At 41.3% G+C, this 27029-nt stretch overlaps 1 protein-coding gene across 1 annotated transcript; it reads right to left on the bottom strand.

Annotated features, from left to right (window-relative positions):
* Positions 1–90: 90 nt before the first annotated feature.
* Positions 91–24275, bottom strand: slc43a1a (solute carrier family 43 member 1a). The gene is made up of 15 exons (XM_034598227.1): positions 24099–24275; positions 15952–16120; positions 14845–15037; positions 13730–13785; positions 12610–12686; positions 5569–5661; positions 4851–4984; positions 4615–4742; positions 4266–4412; positions 4123–4158; positions 3897–4032; positions 3586–3715; positions 3400–3473; positions 3146–3269; positions 91–2738 (listed from the first exon to the last, which is right to left on the bottom strand). Exons 2-15 carry the CDS (start codon positions 16106–16108, stop codon positions 2541–2543), a joined length of 1683 nt encoding a protein of 560 aa, XP_034454118.1. The 5' UTR covers positions 16109–16120; positions 24099–24275; the 3' UTR covers positions 91–2540.
* Positions 24276–27029: the final 2754 nt, after the last annotated feature.

Below are 27029 nucleotides of genomic sequence, written 5' to 3'. Positions count from 1 at the left end.
GTTTTTGGGTTGTTATACATGATAAGATCCACGACTGGGGCACCTTGTTGCTGTGGTGGATGCCCAAAAAATGCCACTCAAGACTAGATGTTTACATTCATATTTTTAATTTTCAAATGCTCAAGCTGGATATATTGATTGAAGGCAGGAAAGAAAGGCGTACATTTAGCAAGACATACCAGCACATCAATTCTGATGGTGAGGACAGACCATTAGGCCAGCCAGTGTATACAGTACAGTATTAAAACACAGATAAAAGAAAGGGTGTTTGATTTTGTTGGAGAGACTGTTAGAGGTGTTGATTTAAATTAACTTCATAGGACAATTCAAGTAGGTACCACTCTGAGTTCCTATTACAAGTCCATATGTACAATGGAGTACCATTAACATGAAATTTGCCAGCATTAACAGAGATCTGACACTTTCCTTACTCTAAAGGCATCATACAGGTACAAAGAGGTCACATAGTTGCTGCTGGAATAGCTGGTATACAGGTTTCAGCATTAAATACTGTAATGTGAAAGGAAAGTCTTGACAAAAGCCAAACTGAAAAATCCTTTCAACAGTGAATGAAATGTAATCATCAGTTTTTTTTTATACTCAACAACAAACTCCAGCCTCTGAAGTGAGAAATCAACAAAAACCAAACATTACGATCGGACTGGTGTTAACTGCAGGACTAATGTTCTGTTTGTATGTTCTCCTGAGGAATAGCACTGTACTAACTACAAGCTTTACAGTCTCTAATCATGGCTTTGGTTTACGTTTGGCACAGAAATGAATCTCACACTCCCTATGCGATAAAGTCAAGACAAAGGCACAGAGCTGAAACTTGGAAACAGAATTGTTTGTCCTCAGGGTGAAAAATAACCACGTTGTTTCCACGTCGAACTGGAAAGCAGAAAAGAAATGCGTCAAACAACAAAATAAAGGAATCCACTAAAGCTGTCTTCACTCTGAAATAGTCAAAAAATTACAAATTATACATTACAATTGATTTCATAAATCTACATGACACTTGCTGTGTGCAGAACAAACAGGTACAGAATAGATACAGTACATTGTGTGATCGCATAGGAAGATGTGGACACATCTGCAGGTGGAGGCTGAAACAACAATGTGTATTTATCATGTGACTCAGCATTGAAGCAGCCATGACAGCCATTGTCTCCTCTGCCATCGGTTAATATTTGTGTGTTTGTGTGTATATATTTATATATATATATACATGTATGTGTGTGTGTGTGTGTGTTTATGAGAGGGGGATGATGGAATGGAACCAAAACAGAATCTTTTGAATATATATATATTTTTTGCTCCATAATCAAAACATGACACAAAAACGCAAAAAGCATACAAAGTGAATCACATGAGCTTCATCCATGATCAGCACACTACAAAATAACATTTGCTGATAAAGAAACGAACGCTTCCCTTTTTAAAGCTACTGCAGCTAGAGTATAAAAAGACACTTAAATACATATTTTACACACACACTATTTCATTTCTGTGCATAAAGCAGTACAAGTGTTAAACAACACTGACAAACGTGTCCATTTAAAAAATACACTTTTTTTTTTGTCCTTGTGAAATAACAAAAAAAACAGAAATGCAAGGGCTGAAGTACATTAATACACAAGGATACAATTGTGCACTGATTCAATTTGTTGTTTGGGTCGTTTGACATTTAAAGGGTTAATATTTCCTACTTTGAAACAAAAAACAATAAATGATGGACAGGTACAGGAGTCGGCTGCAGAGAGACAGTACAAAAACAGGAAATAGAGGAGGTAGATATGCGTCTCTACAACCAGCCTATTTGTGCGCATCTGTGCGACTAACTAGGCTCTGAAAATACTCCTAAAACCTTCTTTATATGTACTTAAGGTCGAGCATTCATATTTTGTAATGCTTTAAATTTTCCTTCGTAGCTTGTACACCTCTCATAGTGTCTGATGTATGATTAAAGCTTTTGCTGAGCTGGTTTACAGTAGAAACAACACAATTAAACGTTTGCTTCACAAGCACACATCTCAAACAATACTGAACTACAAAGTGTAACGTTCTTATTGTCATTACGCTGTTCTTTGGTGTTAGCGAGGATTCTGATGATTATCTCAGGCGTCTGTTTAACAGCTTTTCAAGTACCGTGCTGTGTGTGGTGTGACACACAGTGGATACACCAGGATTTGTGCGCATGTCTGTGCGTGCGAGTGACATCCATGGCTTTAAATCACACAAATTTGGCTCCTTGACCTCAACTAGAATAAATAAACAGCAACAAATGATGATGACACAACCTCTCCCTAAATCACAAAGAACTTAAAAGTGGAACTCTAAGTTGGTGGGTCAGGTGGTGGGCTCTGTTTGACCTATGATATGGTTTGTTGTGCGGAGTGAAATTTTCACCACTAATGGCCACGGGAAAAAAAGCGATGTCAAACTATATGTATTTGGATTAATACATTGCCGGATCTCCATCTGAAGGCGCATACAAAAATAAATCCTACATTTCCCCCAATCCTCGGCTCTTATGTCGTTTAGGCCTCGACAGCAGCGAGGCCGTTGGTGTGGGGCTTGAGGCCGTTGGCCTCGCTGTGGTTGAGCGCCTGCATCTCCTGCTCGACGGCCTGCTTGTCTCTGGCCTCCTTTTCCCTCAGCAGCTGTCTGCGGTGGTAGAACAGGTAACCAGGCAACAGGAAGCCGGTCAGTGAGGCGATCAGCAGACTGAGGTTGATCTGAAGGATAGGTGGACGACAGAGATGGAGCGTTACAGTCACACATCTTCCTTGACATTATAATTAAATGTTGTAACAGGGGCTTGATTTGATTCATGTTGACTCATATTCATTTTCTAATTGGCAATAAACACAGAGTGAGTTTTGCAGGTATTTATCAACTGAAATATCCCTGCTGCTACAGCTGGATGCAAAGTGAAAGGCTCACCAAACAATTGACCATTTCTTGGGGCAAACTGAATTTCTGTAACAGATGTTTATATAAACTTGGTGGTAGCGCTAGAGGAAAAAGTCAGTGGATTCCCAAAACCTACAGACTGACACTCTCAACATCTATAGAGCCGTGCCGCTCACATTATGTATTTATAATAATGTAATAATAAGAGTTAATAAGAGTCTGTCCTCACCCAGTAGGGGTCTCCTTTCAGGGGTTCGACCATGGCCATGAAGAGCGGCTGCTGCAGCAGAGCGATCACGGCGCTGATCATGGACTGGAGGCCTGTCAGGGTGCCGAAGTGGTTGGACGGGTAGCTGTGGGAGAGATAGCGGGTGGTTACAGAGAGTTTGAAACAACAGGTGAAAGTACGCGGTGTTCCAGGTTAAAGGAAGAAATAACCTTACAGAGAATTGCATTATTTGCATTATTAATATAAGCACTCACACAGCAGCGTAAAGGCCTCCGCAGCAGGAGTGGATGAAGCCTCGGACCATGGTGTGGAGGATGAAGGTCAAAATCTAAAGAGCAACAAAAAAAACCAAATCACTGTATCTGAGTGTTGGGACTTTTTATTCTTTACTCATTTACTTGTTCCTTTGCTGCTGTGTCGTGTGTGTTTGTGTGTTCTACCTGAAGGGGCAGGCTGTCTATGAGGCAGCAGCACCCGAAAGCGATGAGCAGCACGTTGGTGAGGATGAAGGCTCTCATGGCGTTGGTCACTTTCTGGATCTTACGGTCACTCTTGGTTCCACTTGTCTCTCTGATGAGGAAGAAGGTGCTACATCATCACCACACTCACATTTAAACTTTACATTAATGTTCACCATATTTCATCAAAAGGCCACGACTGGCTTTATATCCTCTTTATACAGAGTCTAGGGTCATGGCCCTAGACTCTGTATAAAGATAGTTTCCTGGCCATATCTTGACACTGGATGTACCTGTGCTCTGTGCCCGAGGAAGCGGTCGGCTCCTCTACACACTCCTTCATCCTCCAGTCCATGATGTATCCAATCAGAGGACATGTGAGAAGACACAGCAGCTGCAGCGTGCCGAAGATGGAAGAGTAGAAACCCACTGAGGAAAACAGAATAAGAAAAATTTAAGATTTACCAGACAAGTGACAAAAAAGTACAGGATTTTAAGCCACATTATTACACTGCTCACCTTTTGTTTCTGCTTCCAAAACCAGCTGCTCGGAAGCTGAAATATAAAGAGAGACACATTCTGTCAATATTCCATCAAAGTTATTAATAACACACAATAAATAAAGTGTTTACTGGGGCTGTGGTTGAGGGTTTGACACTCACGATGCTCTTCACCATGCATGACCACGAACTCCAGCATTTTGTTCATCGCCCCCATGAAGAAGATGATCCTTAACTGGGATATTCCCATGGTTACCAAACTCCACAGGAAGATGGGAGAGAACACGGACCGGCGGAACGGAACAGTATCTAAAGAGAGGAGGAGAATTCCAATTTTATGTCATGGAAAAGTTACAGCTCGACAAAAGAAGGCATCTGCTTAATAGAGATTAATGGTAAAAACTGAGGGGAATCTAGTCTGTCAACCTGTCACAATGGGATTAAGAAGACAAAAAATTCTTCTTAGACTTTTTATTCAATTACTCATCTGAGTGAGTGTTTGCTGACTTACTGGGTGCAGCGTCAGGACCTTTAGAGAGCTTCTCTGTTGAGTGTTGCACGTCTCCGTTTTTCTGCTTATGTGTCTCTGATGCCATCTTCTCGCCCGATGACGGCAGCTCTTTCATAGTGAGGATCTTACTGTTGAACGCAAACATCAGGGTTAGAGGGTTGTGGTCCTGATTAACACGTATGTGACCTCTGATCACTGAGATGGGGTCCAAGGAACAGACTGGCTGTCTAACTAACCTGTAGTCCACTTCTTCAGGTGTCGGGAAACCCTCTACAGGCCAGTTTAAGAAACAGTTGAGACAGACAGCCCCAGCAAGACCGGCCCACGTCCACATGATCACCTGGAAGGACACGCCTGCATCGTAGATCAGCTGCGTAGAAACAGGAGCGAGACAAACAGGTGAACCTTAATCCTTGTTTCACCACTCTGTGGACTCAATTTATACATAATATTTCATCTAGACGTAATCTTGATGTGAACTTAAGAGAGTAGAAATACATATTTTGGACATGATGATTGTAGAGTTTCTAATGAATTTGTTGATCCTGAAAGGGGAATTCTACATACAAGTGCAGAATGTGAAACTATTTTGTTTTGTGTCTTTTGTTTGAACATTGACTTGAAATGTTTGGAACACATTGTTTGTAAATACTCAAAATAAGACAAACAAGAATTTTTAGGTAAATTGCATATGCTTCAAAAGCTTCATTAACTGATATGATTTGTCACTTAGGGGCCACAGAAAGAACAATTAACACAATACTGACTTAATATTATAACATTGTTATTGTCACAGTTGCTCATTAAGACATTCAGCTGACGCAGAACATTATTTTTTAATTCAGATAATTTTTGTATCTGTTTTGGCAAATATCTGACTCTGCGAAATACTCGACTATGTTTACCAGATAGTTATAGTTATTGCGTCAGTATAACAGTAAATGTTTAAGTTACCCTGACTCCAGGGAAGGTGACAGCCGACGAAGCATAGGAGCCGATCATCAGAGACATGATGGTGGAGCTCAGGGCACCAAACATGTTGGGGAGCTGCAGGGACAAAGGAGAGGAGACATGAGAAACGATATAATGTAAATCCCCACAATACATACAGGTCATCCCACTGAATATCTACATAAGTTGATTTATACCTCAACCAAAAAAACGTCAAGCCTGTGTGCTTGATCCAGAGTCTATAATGATTTAGAGTAGGAGTGTGTTGTTCTGACCAGCAGAGGGCAGACAGCTGCTTCGTGTGAGCAGGATGAACCAGCCCGGGAGAGCTGCTCTCTCCTAATTGAAGACTGTGAGTGACCTGTCCTGCCTCCAGAGTTTGCACCCAGTAACACCTCTCTCTCCCCGCAGAGCAGACTCATTAAAAAAATATTAGTTTCCATGTCATGGGAAACAAGAAACAGAGTCATGACCCAGTTTGGGTGCTGACCCCATAGTTCAGACAAAGACTAAGCCATCCTCGCACACACAGACACACATTCATGCTCTTTCTTTTCTTTGCAGTTTCAACTAATTCTTTGAGTTAGGATTAAACATGTGGAAACCGACCTATAGCAGGCTCTTGATAAACTTCACAGGGCTCTTCAGACCCAGTGCGGGGGCCTGCATGAGACACGGCCAAGGGGACGAGGTGGCGGGCACCAGGCACTAAGACATCATATATTAGATCGACCTATTTACAGTAGTAAGTAGCTTAGCAACATAACAATGACCTATTGTGCTGACAGCTCACTCAGTGTCCTTTGATTAGACTTTTAAATGGGTCAGTCACGATTAAAAAATCACATGTGTAGGATTTTAAGTCGGCTGCATGACACGCTCACAATTCCCCCTTAACACAGACCATGGTTTCCCAAACTTCTGCTGGTGTCAGCTAAACTTGTGTTACACATTTACTATGTACAGCACTAATATAGTACTGGATCAGAGTTAGTATATATACATATATAGATACATGTATATATATTACTGACTCTTGTCTTACCCTATGGCAGACTAAGGTCTATAGGTGAATAGTACAGGAAAGCGGGAGGTCACTTTGAGAGCTGACACAACAATGTGGTTGGCAGGTAAACAGGAAAAATAAGAAGTCTTTCCTGAGGATGTTCGAGGAAGAGTCAGACTGTCTGAGTGATTGGAGGAAAACATACTCGAGAACACCCATCCTCATTCAGTGTTTCTGAGAATCCAAAAACTTCACAGCCCGTCTGGGGCCATGGGACCTGCAGCACCGGGACTCTGGGGCTGCACAGGTTTGTGGAATGCAGGCGAGGGCCCTCTGAGCACACAGGGGAGTTTGCATCTCTTACTAATGTTAAAGCAAAGATATTCCCTCCATGTGAGATGGCAGCGAACTGATGTTAGCTTTCAGAAGCAATAAACAGCAAGTTGAGATTTGTGTGTGAGGAGGAAGGCGAGAAAAAGCGTGAAATGTGTGCGTGTACATGTGTCGGTACATGTGCCAGCAGCAGACGAGGTTCCCTCCGCTGTGTTCTGGCAGTTCTCATAAAATGGGTTTCACACAGGACCTTGCAACACATGTCGTGCATGCTCGCGCTGCCAGGGGGACGGGGACGGAAACACATGACCACGTGGAGGCACACGAGGGTCAACCGGTGTCAGAAAGTCACACACAGACGGAGCTTTGGCTGTTCACTTGTCACGACTAATCAGTCCCAGCTCTACTCGTGCTGTGCTCACTCACTCGGGTGTTGTAAGACTTTGGCACTGAGTTTAATTAAGACTTAATGAGCACTGGATTTTTTATGCAGCTCTGAACTGGTGGAGAGGTAGATGCAAGTAGATTAAGTGGAATAAAAGAGAAAAGGAGAGAAAGGAAGGAGAGAGGTATATAAAAATGATGACAATGAGAGACGTAGTGGGAGCTACTTTTGTTTTTGTTTGACTGATCTCCTCAAGCCACAGCTGCAGCTCCTCTCTCTGCAGAGCACCCAGCAGGAAACACTAAACCGCAGCTGATTAGAGTCGGCTTCTTCTCTGCACCTCAGCTTCTCACTGAACGGGTCAAATCTTTATTCATCCAAGCATTGGCACTGTCCTCGTGTCCGGCTGCAGATATCTTACATAGCACGTCTAGAATTACCACCCTGTGTTTGTATGTATCCACCAACCAGTGCAGTGTCAGTCTCATATGAGGGCATCTTTTTAATCAGTTCATCTTTGAGTACACGACTTGTCCAAATTTAGAACATTTCCCGAAAGGCAGACTTGAGATACTATGTTCAAAAGACTCAAATGTAACCACGAAATCTGTGAGTCTAAGTGAACATTTTTGCCAAATTTGAATAGATACTCTTGTGGCATTCTTGAGATAACACGTTCACAAGCAGCAAAACAGGAATTTGTGAAATCAGTTACATTGACCTTTGATTTTCAATGACCAAAATCTATTCAGTGCACTTTTGAGTTCAAAAGAAAGTTTGTACCAAATATCAAGACATTCCCTCAAGGTGTTCCTGAGATATTGCGTTCAGAAGACCGAAAACCTTTGACCACCCAAATCTAATCAGTTAATCTGTGACTTCAAGGGAAGGTTTGTTACGAATTTGAAAGGAATCCCTGAAAGTGTTCCTGAAATGTTGCGTTCACAAGGCACAAGATGTGATTCCTGAGGTCACAGCGACTTTGACCTTTGATCATCAAATACTGATCATTTGATCCTTGAGTCCAACTGAAAGTTTGTATAATATCTGAAGAAATTTCCTCTCTTCTCTCATTCTTGAGCTATTTCAGGAAGACAACCTGAAAACATGCAGCCCCTGTAGCCAGCAAGGAGACATAAAGGTGGTTGGATATAAAAATGTTGGTTCAACCCAAACTTTGACGTGTGACTCTTGCTTTTAAGATTTGTTTTCAAATCAAAAGCATTTTTCTAAAAAACAATTCCCTCCAATGCCCTTTATCTGTTGAGCAGATTTTATAGTAGCTCTCGTATGTGGAACGAGGAACCAGCCACCAGCAGGACTCTGCTTGCAGTTGAAGCTGTTCAAGGGCATTCCCACATCTGTTACTGTAAAATAAGGGGGGGGGGGGGCAACCTCAGTCCCGCCTCCACATGTTACGCAACTGTGCCCTCGGATGAACTTCAAAACCACATGGGTGTGTTCACAATGGTTAATGATGCAGGAGATCAGTCTAAAGTAATTACTTAATCTTTTTAGCAAAACAGTTTTATATGATTTAGGGAAAGAAACGAAATGCGTGAATGACGAGCTGCAGGGCAAACCTCAAACTTTCATTTACTTACAGTGTCACCGTGAAGAATGCAACTTTGAAAAACTGTAAATTGCTAATATGGATCATTTTTGCTTTTTTCCATTTCTCTCAAAATTGTCTTTCATCTTAAATATACATGAGCTTTATATTTTAGGTTATTTTACTTATTATTTTTATTTAACTTATACATGGAGCAACTGTGTACATTCACAAAGCAGAGCAGCCTCTAAATACACAGTTGCAGGTTTGTTTGAATTGTAGGGATTAATTGGTTTGATTAATTGGGGTTGTGTTTTTTTGCCCCTGGCCATTTGTTTGTCAGCAGGATTACGGAAAAACTACTAAATGGATTTCCAAGAAACTTAGCGGAAGGATGTGACAAGGGCCAAGAAAGAACCCATTACATTTTGACAAAGGTCCAGACAGAGATGCCGGACTTTCTCTTCATTTTCTTAAAAATTGTGAGATTGGGCTTGATCTTGATGAAAGAAGTTTGGTGCTCTACTGAAAACCTAGTTTACTATTTGTTACATTTCAAACTTCAAGCAAAACACATATTTCTTTGGCCTCTTATGATCCCTTTGCCAATTTGATCAAGTTTGTTTAATAAGTGAACTAATAGATGTATTAGCACTATACACAGTTAACAAGAACAAGTGGTCTCTGTCGAGCAAGGAGATCTCGTACAGTTATATTATTTCATCAATGTTGTTCAAAACGTTCCTTATTTTTTTATACTAAAATAATTTATCTATGACATCAGATAATGTTCAAGTGTCTTCTTATTGTATTTGATGAATTGTCATGTATCATATCTCTATATCAGTCGGTTGGTTCCTCCATTTTGAAACTAACAATTCAAGTTCTCTTCTTTCTTTAAACAGAAACTGCTTTATAATCTATTATGAGCTGTTCGTCTCAAGCACATGGTTTAAATCATGATGGGGTTGTGTGTGTGTGTGTGTGTGTGTGTGTGTGTGTGTGTGTGTGTGTGTGTGTGTGTGTGTGTGTGTGTGTGTGTGAGTCTGTATCGTCATTCGCTCTTCAGAACAACACAACAACCTGTGGAGGTCAGTCCTTGACGGCACAACAAACGCAATTAGAAATAGACACACAGGGGTCATACAGGGATAAAGAGAGAGGGGGGGGGGGCTCGAGCATTTCTCAGGTGCGTGTATGTATATGTGCCAAAAATACATGAATACTGACGAGTGTATCCATGTGCAAAACAATGTGTGTCATGTTTTTCTCAGATAAGAACCTAAAATCATTTAAATATTTGTCCCAAATTATCGACTAACTAATTAATTAATGGAGTAAATGTTGCAGCTCTAAAATGTTCACAACTCCACCCTCATTGTTGTGGACATCTTTCCAAAGTCTGTTTTTCACCTCTAGCCATCCTTTGTTTATTTATCTAATATGTTACAAGTTTTGTTTACATTTTTCTTCATGTAAAAACAGCCATTTCAGCTCTTTCTCAGCAGTTTCAGTAAGATATGGGGCAAAGTTGAGTGTGCTCAATATCAATTCAACCTAAGTTAAGCCTGGTTTATACATCTCACATCGTCACAAAGCCCACGCTGCAGCCTGAGCCTGTGTCCTTGGGAGCTTTTATACTTGTACACAAATGTGTCTTTGTCGCTCTGCAATTACACCAACAATGAGCACTGCAGTTTCTACACTACCAACAAAGAGTTTTGAGTTTAAGACATGGACGAGACTTGTTCTCAAGTGGACCAGTTATAGTTGTTGTGGTCGGCTTCACTCAAACGTACAGTTACATTTCTAAAGAGGTGCACTTCAGGCTGCTGTACCTGCACCATACACACAGCACCGATTCAAGGCAGAAGTATAAACTGGCCTTTACTCCACAGAGAGACAGGCACAGGTGTTTTAGCTTTTCTTTTCTCCAAATTCAGGCTACAGAGGAGACGGGCATTTGTCCCAGCATGAGACACATGACCCCTCAGCTTGGACCTTCACTATCTCGACATCTGCTTCATGTTCGTCTCCATGCGTTTACATAAGCATGTGCACACGTTTGTACATTTACACGTGTGCACAGTCATGCAGAGTTGAAAAGGGTCTGCCTTGGACTGCTGCGCAGAACGGAGAGAACAGGAAGTAGGGATGAAAGAAAGAGGAAGTAAGTGAGAGGGAACAGAGGAGAAAGGAGAAAGTGTGACCTTGATTGTTTTGAATAGAGGTGAGTGGGCCGAGCCTCGGGGAGGGTGTGCAGTCAGCTGCGCGCCGTCATTGGTGGAAACACAGATGGGAGAGTTTCCATCTGGGGGAAGTCATGTGCAGCTCAGACAGAACACTGTTAACGTACCGTGCACACCGACAAGCAGCACAACCTAAATACTCTCCAGGACACAACAATAAAACACGATAATAATATGCTGGTACCAGCTGACACTTCACACGCAAATACACAAGCCTGAAGTGAAGGTAAATAAACACAAGCTCCCTATCACAACACACACTGTTGCCTCAGCTGAGACAAACAGAGGACCCAAATACACTGAGACGCTCAACTACCAAAACTTCTCTGCTCAGTGGTTCCAGGAACACAAACGCACATTCATACATTCTCAGAATATCTGTTATATAACTACAGGCTTTTTTTTCCTCTTCTTTTTGCGGTTTCAGTGCTTTTTTAATGGGCCCAGTGAACAGTTCTCTACAATATCGTGACAATGCCCTTATTATTTATCTTCCTCAACATGATGACAAATATTTCCCTATCACTTTTAAATATGTAGTGATTTATTTTCTTGCTGCAAACGGCACCTCGAATGACTGACCCGGTTCAATTGGGAGATTATTTGTCCTAAGTTTCAGACTTAGACTGCTTTAAATACACTGTAAATACATGACACATTGACAATAATCGCTGGAATTGGTCAAGGACTCACATTCAGTACATAGTGTGACCATCTACTCCAACGAGAGGTTTGCATTTAACGCAACAGTGATTCCAAACAAAGTTCAGACAGAGGAGAGTTATCGCTTTATTTTCTGCCCCATTCTTATTTGGTTCTTTGTCTCCTGAGTCCGGACAAACATGAATGCTGTTAAAATACAGGCGTCGCAGTGAAACTCGAACAAGTCACTCAATCAAAACAATAACAAAGGACCCAGTTGATGTCATGGAAGAAGCACCACCATTGCCAATGAAAATCTACCTGACATGACTCAGGCGCAAATCATGTTCACTGATCGTTTATTAAAGTCTTATCCATGTTACGAATTAAACAGCAATCGTGATACATTACGAGTGACCAATAAAAACAGTGAAAGGAAAAAACTGTCTGATCGGCTAAAAGTCCGTTTTTCCTTCTTCATACGTTGTTTGTCCCACTTATAGCAGAGACGGTCAAAGCAGATAAAACGCTATTAAATGGCAACCAAAATGAAACATCCTGTTACCTTGAATAAAAATTGGGTTTAAAAATTTAAGAAAATGTAAGTACACAAGTCAACAAAATATATCACATCGTCGTTTTTAGACCTTTCAATGAAGAATTGTTACGTTTGATATCTTAAACTATCAAAACTAGAGGAAATGTGAAAATGACTTGGCCTGCCTGTTCACCAATAACCAAATGGATCTTATAAAAGTGGGAACCGACCATTGACTCATCATGTATCAGCGATGTGGTGTTTGTCAGGTTCTGTGTGTTTTCCTGTTGGTTTTGTTTGTCAGGTTCTGTGTGTTTTCCTGTTGGTTTTGTGTCTCACCGTGAGCGAGGTAAAGGTCAGGCAGATGCCGCCAAAGCCGTTCAGGGACAGAGCCAAGAAGATGAGCGCTGACAAAACTGCAAATCAACAACGAAACAGAGGAAGAGTTAAAGTGACATTTACTCTCTCAGAAACAAGTGTGGTAGACAATGTGTCCACCGTGTTCACCAAGAGCCAAACTGTGTATATTTATGTACTAACTAGAATTGAAGATTACAAAGATTTTTTTTTGTACAATTCTTTTTGTTGTTTGTTTTGTTTTGTATTCATCTTCTTTGTTTTTGTCATGTTTCTGCAGTTACATTTGTAAGTTCATTATTTCCAAAAAAGTATGTACAGTAGGATGAGGAGGTGATGACGATCTGACAGACACTCTCATAATGAGGCCGCTACACAGTGGAAGAATCTGAAGGTAGAAAGGCTCAATAAAAACACCACAGGGAATAAAATATTAGATTTCCAGACACCGTGCAGGAACAGGGGAGTTTATTATGATTGTTTAAGATTCAAGTCGCAGGATCCCTTCCTTTGAAAATACAAGTACATGGCTGCCATTGCAGGAATAATAAAGATCTGAGGAAAATTAGAGTCTCCACTTTAACCAACATTTCCAAATAATCCTGATGTAATAGTTCAACTTTCAAAACTCATTTGCTTGGTCACACAGATCAAGCTGATGTGTCGAGTCGTCTAACAGGACCTTTTAAAAACACGTTCGAGAGAATATGAAAATGTTCAACTGCCAAAATATTACAAACTGAGCTTTCCTGTCTCTGCTGTGAACGATGTGTTGCATAATTCAAGAAATAGATCAAATCCTCAGCATCATATGTTAACATGGAGAATGTTGCTCTTCTTGACCCTCAGTCGGCCTTGTCATCTTCAAGTCAGCCAGGACCTCAGGTGGTGAACTATTGTAGTATTTCCACCAGTCTGCACTCAGGCAGTGAAGCTTCACAGTGCAGAAAGACTGTGTCGTTACGCAATGTGCAGATACATATTCTTGCCACAGTTAAACAGTACTAAGCAGCTGTGCTTTACAGATATCTAGGGTCACAGTTTGCAGTTGATTAACTGATAACGTGTGTGTTTGTGTGTGTCTGTGGGTGGGTGTATTCACCGTCAGGTTTGTAGGCAGACACGGCCATCATGGCACAGGACAGACCAAAACACGAGCTGCAACGAAACGACAAGAACATTTCAAGCTCTGCAAACTTTATTATACAATTAGAATGAGCTGTTTAACAGAACTGTTCACTAAACTGCAGTTAAGTTGCTGTTTGTCTGCCAGAGAATGAAACTGTCACATGCAACATCTGCATCTCCAGATAAACCTCTCAGTCTCCCTTTATTATCAGCTTTCATCTCTTTATCAAAGCTCACAGCACAGCTTCTGTCATCGATGTTCGAACTGTGAATTTGAGAGAGTGCATGTGTGTGATTATATTTCTAGCAGTGTAATTGTTTTATGTGAAAGTATGACTGTCTTCCCTTTTCCACACCCAAATTATGAAGGAATGTCTCTACTTACTATACACACAGTGTAGAGCCCTACCTACATTCACTCATTCACACACAAGATGAACCATCTCCCTCCTCCCACTCCAGGAATGTGATCTATCAGCTACTTTTGTGGTTGGAACGTAACAGGGAGACCAGCTCTAGAATTGCAAATGTCTGTGACCAAGAGCCCATAGGCTCTCGTCTGACAACAAATTAGCCTCTGGGGGCAAAGACCAATATTTTGGGGCTTCCGGTGTAGACAGCTGAGCCTCTGTCTTCTGTTCGCCTGTTTACAGTCTGATTAGTTTGTTTCATCACACGAGTCGAATGTTTCTACACGCTGTAGGTCTTTTAGGTCCAAATGACATTTGGGCTCATCTCTACTACATATGAATGCTGATAAATTAAAAACCATCATAAACATTCTTTTAACAGTGTGTATGTGAATGTGTCCTGGGCCCCACTGAAGGACCCCCTACTCAAATAATGTCCTCTGTGTAAGTGGACAAACAAACTGTCTCTTACTCATTCAGTTAGTTTTCAAATCAGTAAGCTGACTTTGTCCATGATGTGTGGAACACACAGACCAATAGACCTGGCCTATGATGTTTTAATTTCTTCCTTTTTTTTCCCAGCAGTAGCAAAAGGCATCACTTTGTCCTGCTTCTTAAAAGCAACTATGCATTTGATAAAACATAAATTATGTTTTGATTTTTTATTACAAATCATTACCTTCCCACCAGGCGAATCGGGCGCGGCCCAAACTTGTCCATAAGGATACCGAGCGGCAGGGTGGTGGCGCTGAGCAAGAACGAGCCAATGGTGAACCCCATATTTAGCATCTGCTCCTGGTCCACGCAGCTGAGCAGCTCCTCCACCTCACCGTGAGAGGAGTTACCCGAAGACACATGCACTGAGGAGTTCTCTGTGGAAACAAGTGTGGAGGTTTGATAGGAAACACGAGGGTTAGGAATGTGTAAAGACAAATCTAAAACATGTTCTGACTCAGTGCTTCATTACTGTGGTGTTCCTACAATGTGTTGGAAAGTAAATCTAAGGGGTTCGACATATTTCTGCTGCACAAACTGTTTCTGTTACATATTTTCTAATTTCAAAGTAAATTATTGGATCATTTTAACTCTCAAAAGATAAAGATGTGATCGGTGACAGGAGGCTTGCAAGCAGCCTTAACAGTAAAATGCCAAAAAAGAATGATAACCACGTAGTATTTTTTTTTCTGGACATTGGTTTGAACTCGTCGTTATCTCAAAAACTAAAAGTCAATCACGACCAAAGAGAACTGTTCCAACATTTAAACATAATTAATGAGTTCTGTCCAACAAACTGTTAGAAATGTCCAATCACAGAAATCGAACTTAAACGTACAATATGTAACTTCAGCCAATAGGGGTCTCTCAATTAGCGCTTTACAGGGAGAGCTTCGGCAACAGAACGCACAGGAAATGGCTATGAATAATGGTGTTACATTACAAGTGACCAATACAAAGAGTGGAAGGAAGAAACCAATTGGTGTGATTTTCCTGCGTCATACGTCGTTTGCCCTGGAAGTTACAGCAGAGACGAGCAAATCCACAGCTTAAGCAGATATGACGCAATTAAAAGGCGACCAAAATGAAACATCTCGTTACCGGGAGTGAAATTGGGGATTTCTCTGGGTTTGCACTTTGTTTGAACAAATATATAACACAGGTCTCGTTGTTAGTAGACATTTTAGTGAAGAATTTTTACATATTATTGCTTTAATTGGGGTTTTAGATTATAATTATCATGTTGTTAAGTGAGTTCTCAAAGACCCCAACAATAGCGTTGAGTTATTACCTGAGCACAGGTGGGAGTAGAAGCCTTCCCTCTTCAGCATGATGAGCAGGGAGCCCCATCCCAGCAGCACAGCAGAACACAGCAGGTTTTCAATCACCGCTGTCACCGCCATCCACCAGCGCCTCTTGTAGGCCTGGAGGAGAGTGGGCTTCATCATCGCGGCTGCTCTCTGGAGGAGGGGAGAGGAGGTTAATGTAACGATCAGAATTAAGTGAAGACACAAAGGATCGACAAAAGTCTCTTCGTGGTATGATACAAAAACGAGGGCTGCGAGCAGCACTGTGCAGGGCCCGAGCACTTGTGATCGTATAAATCTTCACCTTTGCAACAGTCTAAGATCAAAGAGATCTATGACCACCAACTCGAAATATAACAGTATATACTTAATAAACGTACGGTTAATATGGGCATAACGATGCTGCTTAAAGAACAGGATGAGGCAATACTTGGTCTTTATTCTGAGTCTGACATCTTTGATGCTGAGGACCTAGAATTATGTTCTCCAGGATTAAGCTGGATGCATCTTGGTATCCAGCTCTCTTAAATGAAGAAGGCTCCTTTGATAACATACAAGACTATCCCTGTTAGTCATCAAAGGATGAAAAGAAGGAAGAATAAGCTATAAAAGCATATATCCCATGTTGTGCATTTGAAGGGGTTTGCATAGCTTGTGTATCAAAGGTTAAAATAGTAAGTTACAAAGAAGTGTTATAATTTATGACCATATCAACAGTGCAGTAAATCGAGGAAATGACCGTAATGGCACACAAGATGAATGACCAACACTTTATAAAAACCTGCTGAATTCATATTTATGTTCCTGGATAAACGGGGCGTCGCTTCCTCTGCAACAATGAAGTTATAACCCCAGTGTTGAGTCATAATCCGCATAATCTTAAAGTTGTAAAACGAGGCTTACTTCCTGTTGCCATTAGGTGGCGCTATCACTACATTCAAACTGATAGATCTGTTCAGGCTGGGGCTCTGATGAAGCCTGAGCAATTTGGGGCTGATTGGACAATGTGCAGTGAAGTAAAAAAAAAAAGGCCTGTTTCATGGCGAATCAGTAGGTGGCGCTATGACCCTGAGTTAATATTGCCAAATGGAGCTGTTCAGGCCGGAACTCGGATCATAGGTGAGTATTTTGGTGCTGATTAGACAATGCAAAGTGGAGTAAAAAAAAGTCCTATTCACAGTGAATCAGTAGGTGGCGCTATGACCCTGAGTTAACGTTGACATATGGAGCTGGACTATTAACATGTGACCGAATTTTGGTGCTGATTGAACAATGCACAGTGGAGTTATAACAACTTTGTCTTCTTTGGCGAAGGATCAACCTTCGCCGCACCACAATGTTTACAGTTTGTGGAAATGTCATAATTCTGACCATGGGTGTATGACTTGTCTGAGCTCATTTGAGCTGTATATTATAAAGCAACCAGGAGCAGTGCATCAAAGTATAAAAAATTTCACTTTCTGTCATCAGCAGGTGGTGCTGTCACGATGAGTCAATATTGACATATGGATCTGTTCAGGCCGGCATTGTGATCATGTGAAGGAGGTTTGAGGCTGTTGGACAATGCACAGAGGAGTTATAACAAATCCCTCTTTTTTGGCAATCATCAAACTTTGACGCTACAGCATAGTCACACCGTGACGTACACTAAAACTTTTAACAAATTGTAATCTCCATAGAGTTGAGATGACATTCACCGAATTTGAAGTTGATCTGATGAAAGCTCTAGGAGGAGTTCGTTAAAATACACAACGTGTAAACTGACCACTAAATCCAAAATGGCTGACTTCCTGTTGCATTAATCGAATTGGTGACACAGACTTTTATTTCCAGTCACTATACACATGTGTACCAAATTTCGTGAAGATTGGTTAAACCAGTTTTAGGGGGTGCTGTTGTTTTCGAGTATGTTCAAGCCCTCAAAAATGTGATTTATTTGCCTGAATAATCAAACGAAAAGCATAATAGCCAACGTTAGAGATTAGGGTTAGTTGCAATGTTAAAAAAATAAAAAATACCTGGATCCAGGTGGTCTAGATCCAGATCCAGACCAAACTTTAGAGGGTTCTTCCCTGACACATACTGTCCCTCAACACTCCATCGAGTTTCATGGTAATTGGCTTACAAACAAACAAACACAAATGACAACCCCCTCCTTGGTGGAGGTGATAAAATACAATCAAAACTAAATTACAATAAAAGTGACCCACGCAGGACCAATCATGACCACCATCACTAAAAGCTCTTTCAACTTCCTGAACCTAAAGTAAAACCACTCATGATCCATTTGGAGTTCAGTGGGTAATGAGTTAAAAGTCCTGATGCCCCACACAGAGAGGGGCTTGTGAAAGGTCGCCTTCTTTCAGTGAAATAAAAAACCGAGATATTTCATTATGTTTGCTTCACTGAAGCGACCTGGTGGAGACACTGCAGACATTTCTGTCTGTTTGCCTAATGACCACCCGTGTGACCAGCCACTGTTTTGTAAATCCCAGCTAAGTACCTGACACCTTGCTCTTCATTGTAGTCAGCAGTCGACCCACTGTGCTGTCAATAGAGCGGCTGTTTCACCCTTGTTTTTGACAAGAGGATACAAGGATCAAATTTTTAAAAGGGTGACAAAACAGCAGCACTGAGTCGGACTGGAAGCGTCTCTCAGCGGCATTTAACCACATATCTTTGCTGTTATCTCTCTGGGTCAAAAGTAAGTGACGATTCAGCCTTTATGTACAAAACACAAACAAAACAGAGGAGTGAATCTGATGACGTGACTTAATAAATAAAGTCATGTTAGTTGTGACCACCTCCAAAGTACACACACGCACAGGACACACAGGACACGTCTGGATATTGCGACATGTGACGGGATCTCACGCACACACATCTGGAAAACATCTAAATACGAAGCAAAGATCCAAATATAACCAGCTATTCTGTTTGGCGGTCAACCAGAGAAGTGGTAAGGAAGAGAGGGCGGAAAAATCTCAGCCACTCGCAGTCAAGGAAACGGTTTCAGTAGTTCCTAATGAGGGCATCTCCTTTGTGTGTGTGTGTGTGTCGCACCGGAGAAGCAGAGAAGATCTAATGGGACAGATTTGTCTCTGCGTGTGCCCATGAACCTGCGTATGTGTTCATGGGGGGCGCGTGTAATGCGATTATCCATAGCCCAGTGAACTGCTTTGTACTAAAATGAGAGTTTGAAAAGGGGGATTTCTGTGGTAACTGACACCCCACCATGAGAGCCCACTCAGCACTCACACAAGTCTCCCCAAAACTCAACAATGAGGCATCGTAGCGTGGAAACTCATTCAGTCTGCTCAGTAAATGTTTAACACACAAATTGACCTGTTACACACAGTTAAGAGGCGACCAGTTTGACTATGAGTGTCTCTAATGTGGGGTGACACTAATGACTTAGAGGCCAAGTACGGCCGCGGCTATCGATTGTTTTCAGTTAATCAGACGATTATTTTCTCGATTAATTGTTTGACCTGTAACAAAGGTAAGTGTTTGCTCAAAAATTATGTAATGTTTTCAAAAAAAAATAGGCAGAAAAATGTAAAAATGTTCAGTCAGTCAACTGTTTTATCAACTAATTGTTTCAGTCCTAATAAATATGAATGTTTGAATTAAAATGTTTTATAATTTATACAGAACAATATATTCCTCTTCACATTTCTACTACACGTCTATTAAGATCTGTAAAATTGAATGCACAATTTAATGCTGAGGTTACAACTGTGTCACTTTCTTTAAATACAGCCGTGCTTTGACATCATCGTTGCCCAGAGCCACATACGACAACTGTTCCTCATGCCTTAACTTATGAGTCATCCCTCCTCTACTATATGTAATGGGTCATGAGTTGTGGAATATCTGCAGATCAATGGTCAACTCATCAGTGAAAGCGTTCAGGAGCCCTTTGACATCTTATGCTGAAATATTTATTGAAGCTTGGCCAAGGAGAAAATCTGAATTCATCAGTACAACAACTGTGCATGATGTCCTCTCATATTCTGAAGTCTGCTTTCCTGCAGTCACACTTTAAACCCCTACAGATCATTTAATCTATGGGTCTGCTAGTTCCTAAACAATCAAATGAATGTTCTAGTTCTGGAGACAGTATTGCCTGCTTACGCAGTCCCATATCTGTGGTGTCTAGGGAGTGAAGCCTGGGACCTCTGCCAAGCTCTCGCAATTCCCCAAACACGACAGCCAGCTGCAATGTGCCCCAGAGAGAGGACAGGAGACAGTGTCTCCGGAAATCCCAGAACATCATGGAATATCAGTTTGTTAATGTTAAATAAATGCAACCCGGTCAAAAATAGTAAAAATGTTGATGATGTGAAAAGTGCCGTAAGCGTTTTCTCTTTAATACATAATTAAGATGATAAGCTTTAATCGTAACTGTACGACCATTTTAACATCTGTACATTCCTTTAAAGGACAGGTTCATATTACAATAAGCTAAATACTCCTGTAAATACATAAACATGAAAGATGGGAGAAAAACACTGCAGTCCTGTATTGGTGTAAAAATACATGGTAAGTTTAGCCAAAGCTAATACATTGTTTGGCAGTATCTGTCAGAGCAATAGTAATGGAGATTATGTTCAAAGGAGATAAAACCAGAGGAGCTGACCCAGAAAATCAATATGTCTTCGTCTAATCAATTAATTCCAATAAATAAAGCGGATCACACCATATAATAATAATTCCTTGTTTAAAACTAGGTGTAATGCCTGAGTAACTCTGAGCTTTATGAATCTGAACCAAAGTCTTTTGTGTCTTTTATATTTCATTGTACATTGTAGAAACTAGGACGGGTTTTGTGTGTTGATGCAGGAGAACAGACAAACACAGTGTGAACGGACACAGTTCATTAGAGGCCAAGAGGCTACTGTCACATGGATTGGATTTACTCTGCTGTGGCCCGACCACGAGTATCAACACACAACAAATACTACACATATGACCCTCATGCTGGTCAAGGCTCACACAATGAGGACACAATGTTGTTAATGCAATGCGTCACTCTCGGAAACATTGTGTGTCTGCACCAGGAGAGACTGAGGTATAATTTGCTCTTGGGCGAGTAGTGGAAGCTCAGGTTATACACCCACGTGCACAAATTCATGGCAGGCTGAACAGGCTGACAAATATTAACTACCGGTTCTGGTTAATGAGGAGAGTCCCTGGTGTTGTGACGCAGGAGAGTCGACGCACAACAAAGACTCGCCAACAAGCTAAAACATGAGGCTTTTAGTGTTGGCATCGCAGGCAGCTGCAAGCCACTGTTATAACACTGTGAAGTGTGTGTGTGTGTCTGTGTGTGTGTGTGTGTGTGTGTGTGTCTGTGTGACTGTGTATTTTCACATCTGTTTGACATTTCGAAGCGAGGACATTTTGGTCACTGTTACTTTTTCAAAGCTTAGAAGGTTTAAACTTGGTTTTAGGGTTCAGGTATGAATTATGTGATGTTTTGTTCGAATTAGGTTAAGTTAAGTTAAGTTAAGTTAAGTTAAGTTAAGTTCAATTAGAATTAGGGTAGGTTAGGATAGAATTGGGTTAGCTTAGGTAATATTAGGTTAGGTTATGATTGGTAAAGTTAGGATGGAATTAGGTTAGGATAGGCTAGGTAAAAAAAAACGCAGCACTCTGGATGAGTACAAAGAGGCCACGGGCGCTCAAGGAAAAGTACGTCAAAATACCTTTAAATATTTCTTCATAAAACCAAATCTAGTCAATTTAGAGGTTAAAATTTGGGCGTTGTAAAAAGTACGAGTCAGGATGGGCAGAGGAGCCTTGATTTGTATCAAATGTCGTGGTTCTGCTCAGTGGCTGAACTTATTATCTGACATCCTGGTTAACGCTAAATTGGGTAATAGTGAGAGTTAGGCAGGTGCTGGTCATGGTTAAGGTTATGGTTAGGAGGTTCACAATGAATGGAGGTCAATGCACAGTCCGGATTTTAGGTTTAGGTTAGGGTAAGGAGCTAGGGAATGTATTATGTGAATGAGTGTCCTGACAAACATAGAAGTACAAACATTTGTGTGTGTGTGTGTGTGTGTGCAGAGGGAAGTCCATACTGACAGCAGCACCATTTAAGGAGGCTGTTTCCTGAAATACCTGCGCACAGGCGCTGAATGATGCAATGTTGCCATCATGACTAACTGAACTGTTGAGGCCATACAGAGTATTTATAGTACAGGATATGTGTTATATATCTAACTATTAAACGTATCTCTACTCTTTGGGAGTCAGCATTAGAGTTAGAGACCATGACACGCTGACTTCATCACGTGTCTTTGTGTCTAACTGTGCTGTTTCTGCTCCCACATGCGGCCCTGCTCTTTTTTCCCCGCGGGGATGTGTGTGACCTTGACCCGCCGTGTTTATCGACCTCAGTGCGACACAAAGGATCACAGCCCAAACTCTTTATTCTCACCAGTTTCCAAGAAAACAAACCTCACGCTCTGGGAGCCTCTGTTGCCCCAATGAGTCCCGAACAAAATAATAATAATGACACCCCTGGAGCTGCCTGCCTGCCCGGCCCCGGCCAGCAGCTGTCCCCCCGCCTGCATGACCTCAGCCCCCGGCTCCGGTTACCGGCCCTGGAGAGGCCCGTCTGATGCCATGTTCAAGTCCTGTCCGAAATGTCGAGATTCCTCCCTGTGTCCAGCGATAGCCTCTAAATCCAGAGGCTTATTTTTGTATCTACTCAATTAAATATTAGCAAATAATTAACAAAATGGCCAAGATATTGATTATTTCACCTGACTTCAAATATATCTAGGTGTAAGTGTATTAAAACATAGAAAAGCAGCTAAATCTAACATTTGAGCAGCTGAAAAATGTTTGTCGGGCTTTTCTTTTGAAGGCTACAACTCTTTTCCATATAAATTCTTAATATTAATTCAACAAGTGGTCACTGTCTCAATAGATAGTTGGGCCTATAAAATAATAATAATAATTTGTATTTTTATAGCGCTTATCTTAAACAAGATTACAAAGTATTTCACAAAATCCGTGGCAAGAAAATGAATGAACTAAAACATCAGACAGTAGTGGTGCATTTTAAAAGGCCTATGTTGTGTCTAAAAAACCCTAAATATTTTAAAATCCCTCTAATCTGTAAATGAAGCACACGTTGATTTTTGAGAAACCAGTGAATGTAAAAGTATTTTTGGGGAAATAATATTAAAAGATGAGTGGATTGTATATTTATGTTGTGGTTTTATTTTCTTCTCAAATGGCTTAATCAATGAATTGATCATCAAATTGATGAGTTGTACATCAACTTACCAACCAACCAGCCACTTACTATATTTGAGCCTTCATTGTCGCCTGTGGAATGTATTGGCTCTACAGGTTTATCACCGGCCACGGTAATTGATCGTTGCAGAGTTTATTTCTAGGACTGTAATTTCTGTAATTAAACCCTTTGCTGTCTTGTGGATATATGAAATCATTTTGTCAAAGTCTCTTAACACAGGCTTAAAACAGCCAATTTTATAATAGGTCGACAAAAAATGGGTCTTTAACGTGTGCTCCTGAAGGCAACATCTGTCCTTTCTCTCCCTGACATAAACGTGTCCGCGCTGCTGCTTGTGGCCAAAATGAAAAAAAATAAAATAAACAAACGTGAATTAAAAACCCAAGACTTTCACCAGCTCTGTGTTTCCAAGCTCAGCGGTGAGCAAAATCGTTGAATTTACAAACTGCAGCTGAATGACTTTAACCAATGTGAAAGGTGATGAGAGAGGAAACAACTGTAAAGACATGTGAACAGAAACAACCCCCTCATCCTGGTTAGCAGGAGGTCGAACAGCAACACTTATCTCCCGTGTGTGAGCAAGACTTTTAACTCTCACACACACACACACAGGTCTGCACGCACACACACACACACACACACAGGCATGTGGGCGACTCGCGGGTTTTCCAAACGGTGTAAAAATTTGACTGAGTCTCAGTCCTCTGCCACGTGTGAGAAGCAGCAGCCGGTTTGTCCTGCTTCACGCCTCCACTTCCCGCACATCACCATTCATAAACTTAGTATTAATACACCTAAAGTTACACTTGTTACCAGACACAGTGAGTATTTACGTGAGTTTATCGGGCTACTTACTTCACTTGTAGTTGAAGAGCAAAACAATGTCTTTTAAAAAGCTTTTGCTGAAGTGAGAGGGGGAAGAAGAAGATGAAGAAAAATGTACTCGCTCAGCTGATTGTTTTCTCTCCTCACAGTCAATGAGACCGTCAAACTCCCCCTGAACTAAACCTCCTCTCCTTTCTTCCCCCTCTTTGCTGATCCTTTCTTCTTTGTGAAGCTTTCCTGGTAGTACGAGGCTCCACACCTCTTTTTCTCTCTCTGCTACAGACTCCCCCCAATTTGACTTGTAATTCCCTCCCTCTTTCTGATGCTGGAGGGGCGGAGAGAAGTCACCACCCTGCTGCTGCTGCTGCTGCTGCACTGTTTCACTGGGAGACACAAATGTCTCCCCCCCCCTCTGAGACTGGGCCTCCAGCTGTGGACCCACTTTCAATAAGAAAACCTGCTGCAGCACAAAGGTTTGTTCGTCACAAACCAAGCAGCAGTGATGTTGACTTAACTCCCTGTTACATTTTATATATGTTATTTCACCAAGTTTAAAACCAGATGTTCACTGTGCATCGTGTATGTTAATAAGACCAACGTGGTTTATACTCCTGAAGCCTTAGTTTTTCTTCACTATAGAGAAATAAACATGCTTTTTAAAATCATAATTATGGAAGATGAATCATGTGCTATACCACTGTCAGGACAGGTTATAGACAAAATCCTCAGCAATCCTCAGATCCTCAGGTCATTGACAGCACAAAAAAAATGGCAGGCATGTCAACAATAATAGTTTTTGTCAAGTTAATATTTTCCGTGAGTTGTTACGTGTTGAGGGCTTTTTCTTCATCATAATCATATGTAAAGATTCTATGTAAAAAAATGTAACCTGAATTCTTTGAGTATCTTTCATAATGTTTATTTATTGAATGTTTTATTTTATGGTAAATTACTTGTTTGACTGTTTTCAGGTAAATTTCTTTTGAAAACGACATATACAAAGCGTTATTACTGTAAGAGAACAAACAAAATGTTGAACAATCATAAACTGTTTTCAGACATGAACTCTGGGAAATGTCCGGACAATTAGTGGGCATGTTAGGAATCTTTCTTTCAATTCCAGACAAATACTTCATTGTCCCGGTAAGGGAAATTCATCTTGCAGTGGAGCACAGACAAAAACAGTGACAACGATGACAATAAGCACAATAACACATAACACAACAACAAAATCAATGAAAGATAGAATATGTCTACAAAGTTTGAATGTGAGACAAATATCTTTAAATGCAATAGTGTGTAAAGTTGTGTCCCAGGTCAAAGGTCTTCTGTGTGGAGGAGGCGGTCATGTGAAATCAGAATACTACAATGCTTACGAGAGTCTGTTAGAAATCCACTGGGTGGCTTTCTAAAGAATGTCTCTGCATTGCATTTGGCCTTCCGATTTATTGGGGTATTACAGGAGGTCTCTGGGTCTCTGGCCTCCCAGAGGTAGAAGGTTGAGAACCTCTGGCCCCTGGTTCCTACTTCAAACCCCGATCCGGCTCATTTAAGACATGTATGATATCCAAGACTGAAAATTATCATCTTAAAGCAGAGAAGTGGATCTTTTTGAGCATCGTGTAACTTTTACTGTGTGCACAGAAAATTCAGCTTCCATCTGTATTGCTTTCTGGAATTCACAGCTGAGCTCTAGTAATGCTGGTTTACCATAAGCATTAGTGCTGCTTACTCATGAATCCTAAAGAAAACCTACACCCTGTTGGGCTCCACAGGGAAATGTTCAGTTTTCCATTTCAGACCGATGGCTGTTTTTCACAGGTTACTCTGGTTAGTCACAGCTTTGAAACGTTTGGTTCCAGCTGCAGCAGAAAATCTAGGGCCCCATTTCTTTGATAAAATAATCCTCTTGGAGTTTGTGAGCTCTCCAGCTGTGGACACCTGCAAATGTGACCTTTAATCTCACCTGCACACTGCAGCCTCCGTGTGTCCGAGTCAGGTCAGTTTACTCTCAGGTTGACAATGTCACATTGAGCTTTCATCAAAGCGAGGAAACCTGCTGGACTATGTAGCTGAGCGATTACACACAGAGTGGACACAAAGATTTGAACGACAGCCCTGCAAGAAATAATAATTCTGAAAATCCTTAATGTCCAGTTTTTTATAGTTCTGTACGAAGAACTTAAATAACGCCAAAGTTGAGACGTTAGCGAGAAAGTATTGATTTATGACATGACTACAATATTTTAGCAGTTTATGAATATACTACATGCAATTTGTGTTACTGTGGTGTTTGTACTGCATTACACCATGTTACACTGACATCCTGCTGAAGTGTCCTTCATCTTTAATTGTAAGTGCAACAGTCATTTCCCATTTCATCATACTCATTGGGAGACAAAGTTTGGCACATGCAGCAGTCTGGAGTCTTGATAGATGGCCCCACCTGCTGGAAAAATAACAGTACTGATGAGGGATTCAGGAAACAACCACAGAGAGGGATCATCTATCTCCTGAAATCTGTTTGCCCATCTGTCTGCATATCTGTCTGTCTGCCTGTCTGTCTGTCTGTCCCTCTGTCTGCCTCTCTGTCTGTCTGTCTGTCTGTCTGTCTGCCCCTCTGTCTGTCTGTCTGTCCCTCTGTCTGCCTCTCTGTCTGTCTGTCTGTCTCTCTGCCCCTCTGTATGCCTGTCTGCCTGTCTTTCTGTCTGTCTGCCTCTCTGTCTGTCTGCCTCTCTGTCTGTCCCTCTGTCCCTCTGTCCCTCTGTCTGCCCGTCTGTGTGTCTGTCTTTCTCTTCCTCTGTCTGCCTGTCTGTCTGCCTGTCTGTCTGTCTTTTCCTCTGTTTCACTGTCTGACAGACTGACTGCCTGCCTGTCTGTCCCTCTGTCTGCCGGCCTGTCTTTCTGTCTGTCTCTCTTTCCCTCTGTCTGTCCCTCTGTCTGTCTGCCTGTCTTTCTGTC

The sequence above is a fragment of the Hippoglossus hippoglossus genome, chromosome 10 (assembly GCF_009819705.1).
Source record: "Hippoglossus hippoglossus isolate fHipHip1 chromosome 10, fHipHip1.pri, whole genome shotgun sequence".
NCBI classification, from domain to species: domain Eukaryota; kingdom Metazoa; phylum Chordata; class Actinopteri; order Pleuronectiformes; family Pleuronectidae; genus Hippoglossus; species Hippoglossus hippoglossus.
Note: the sequence above shows the minus strand (reverse complement) of the source record. Positions and strands in the feature narration are given on the sequence as shown.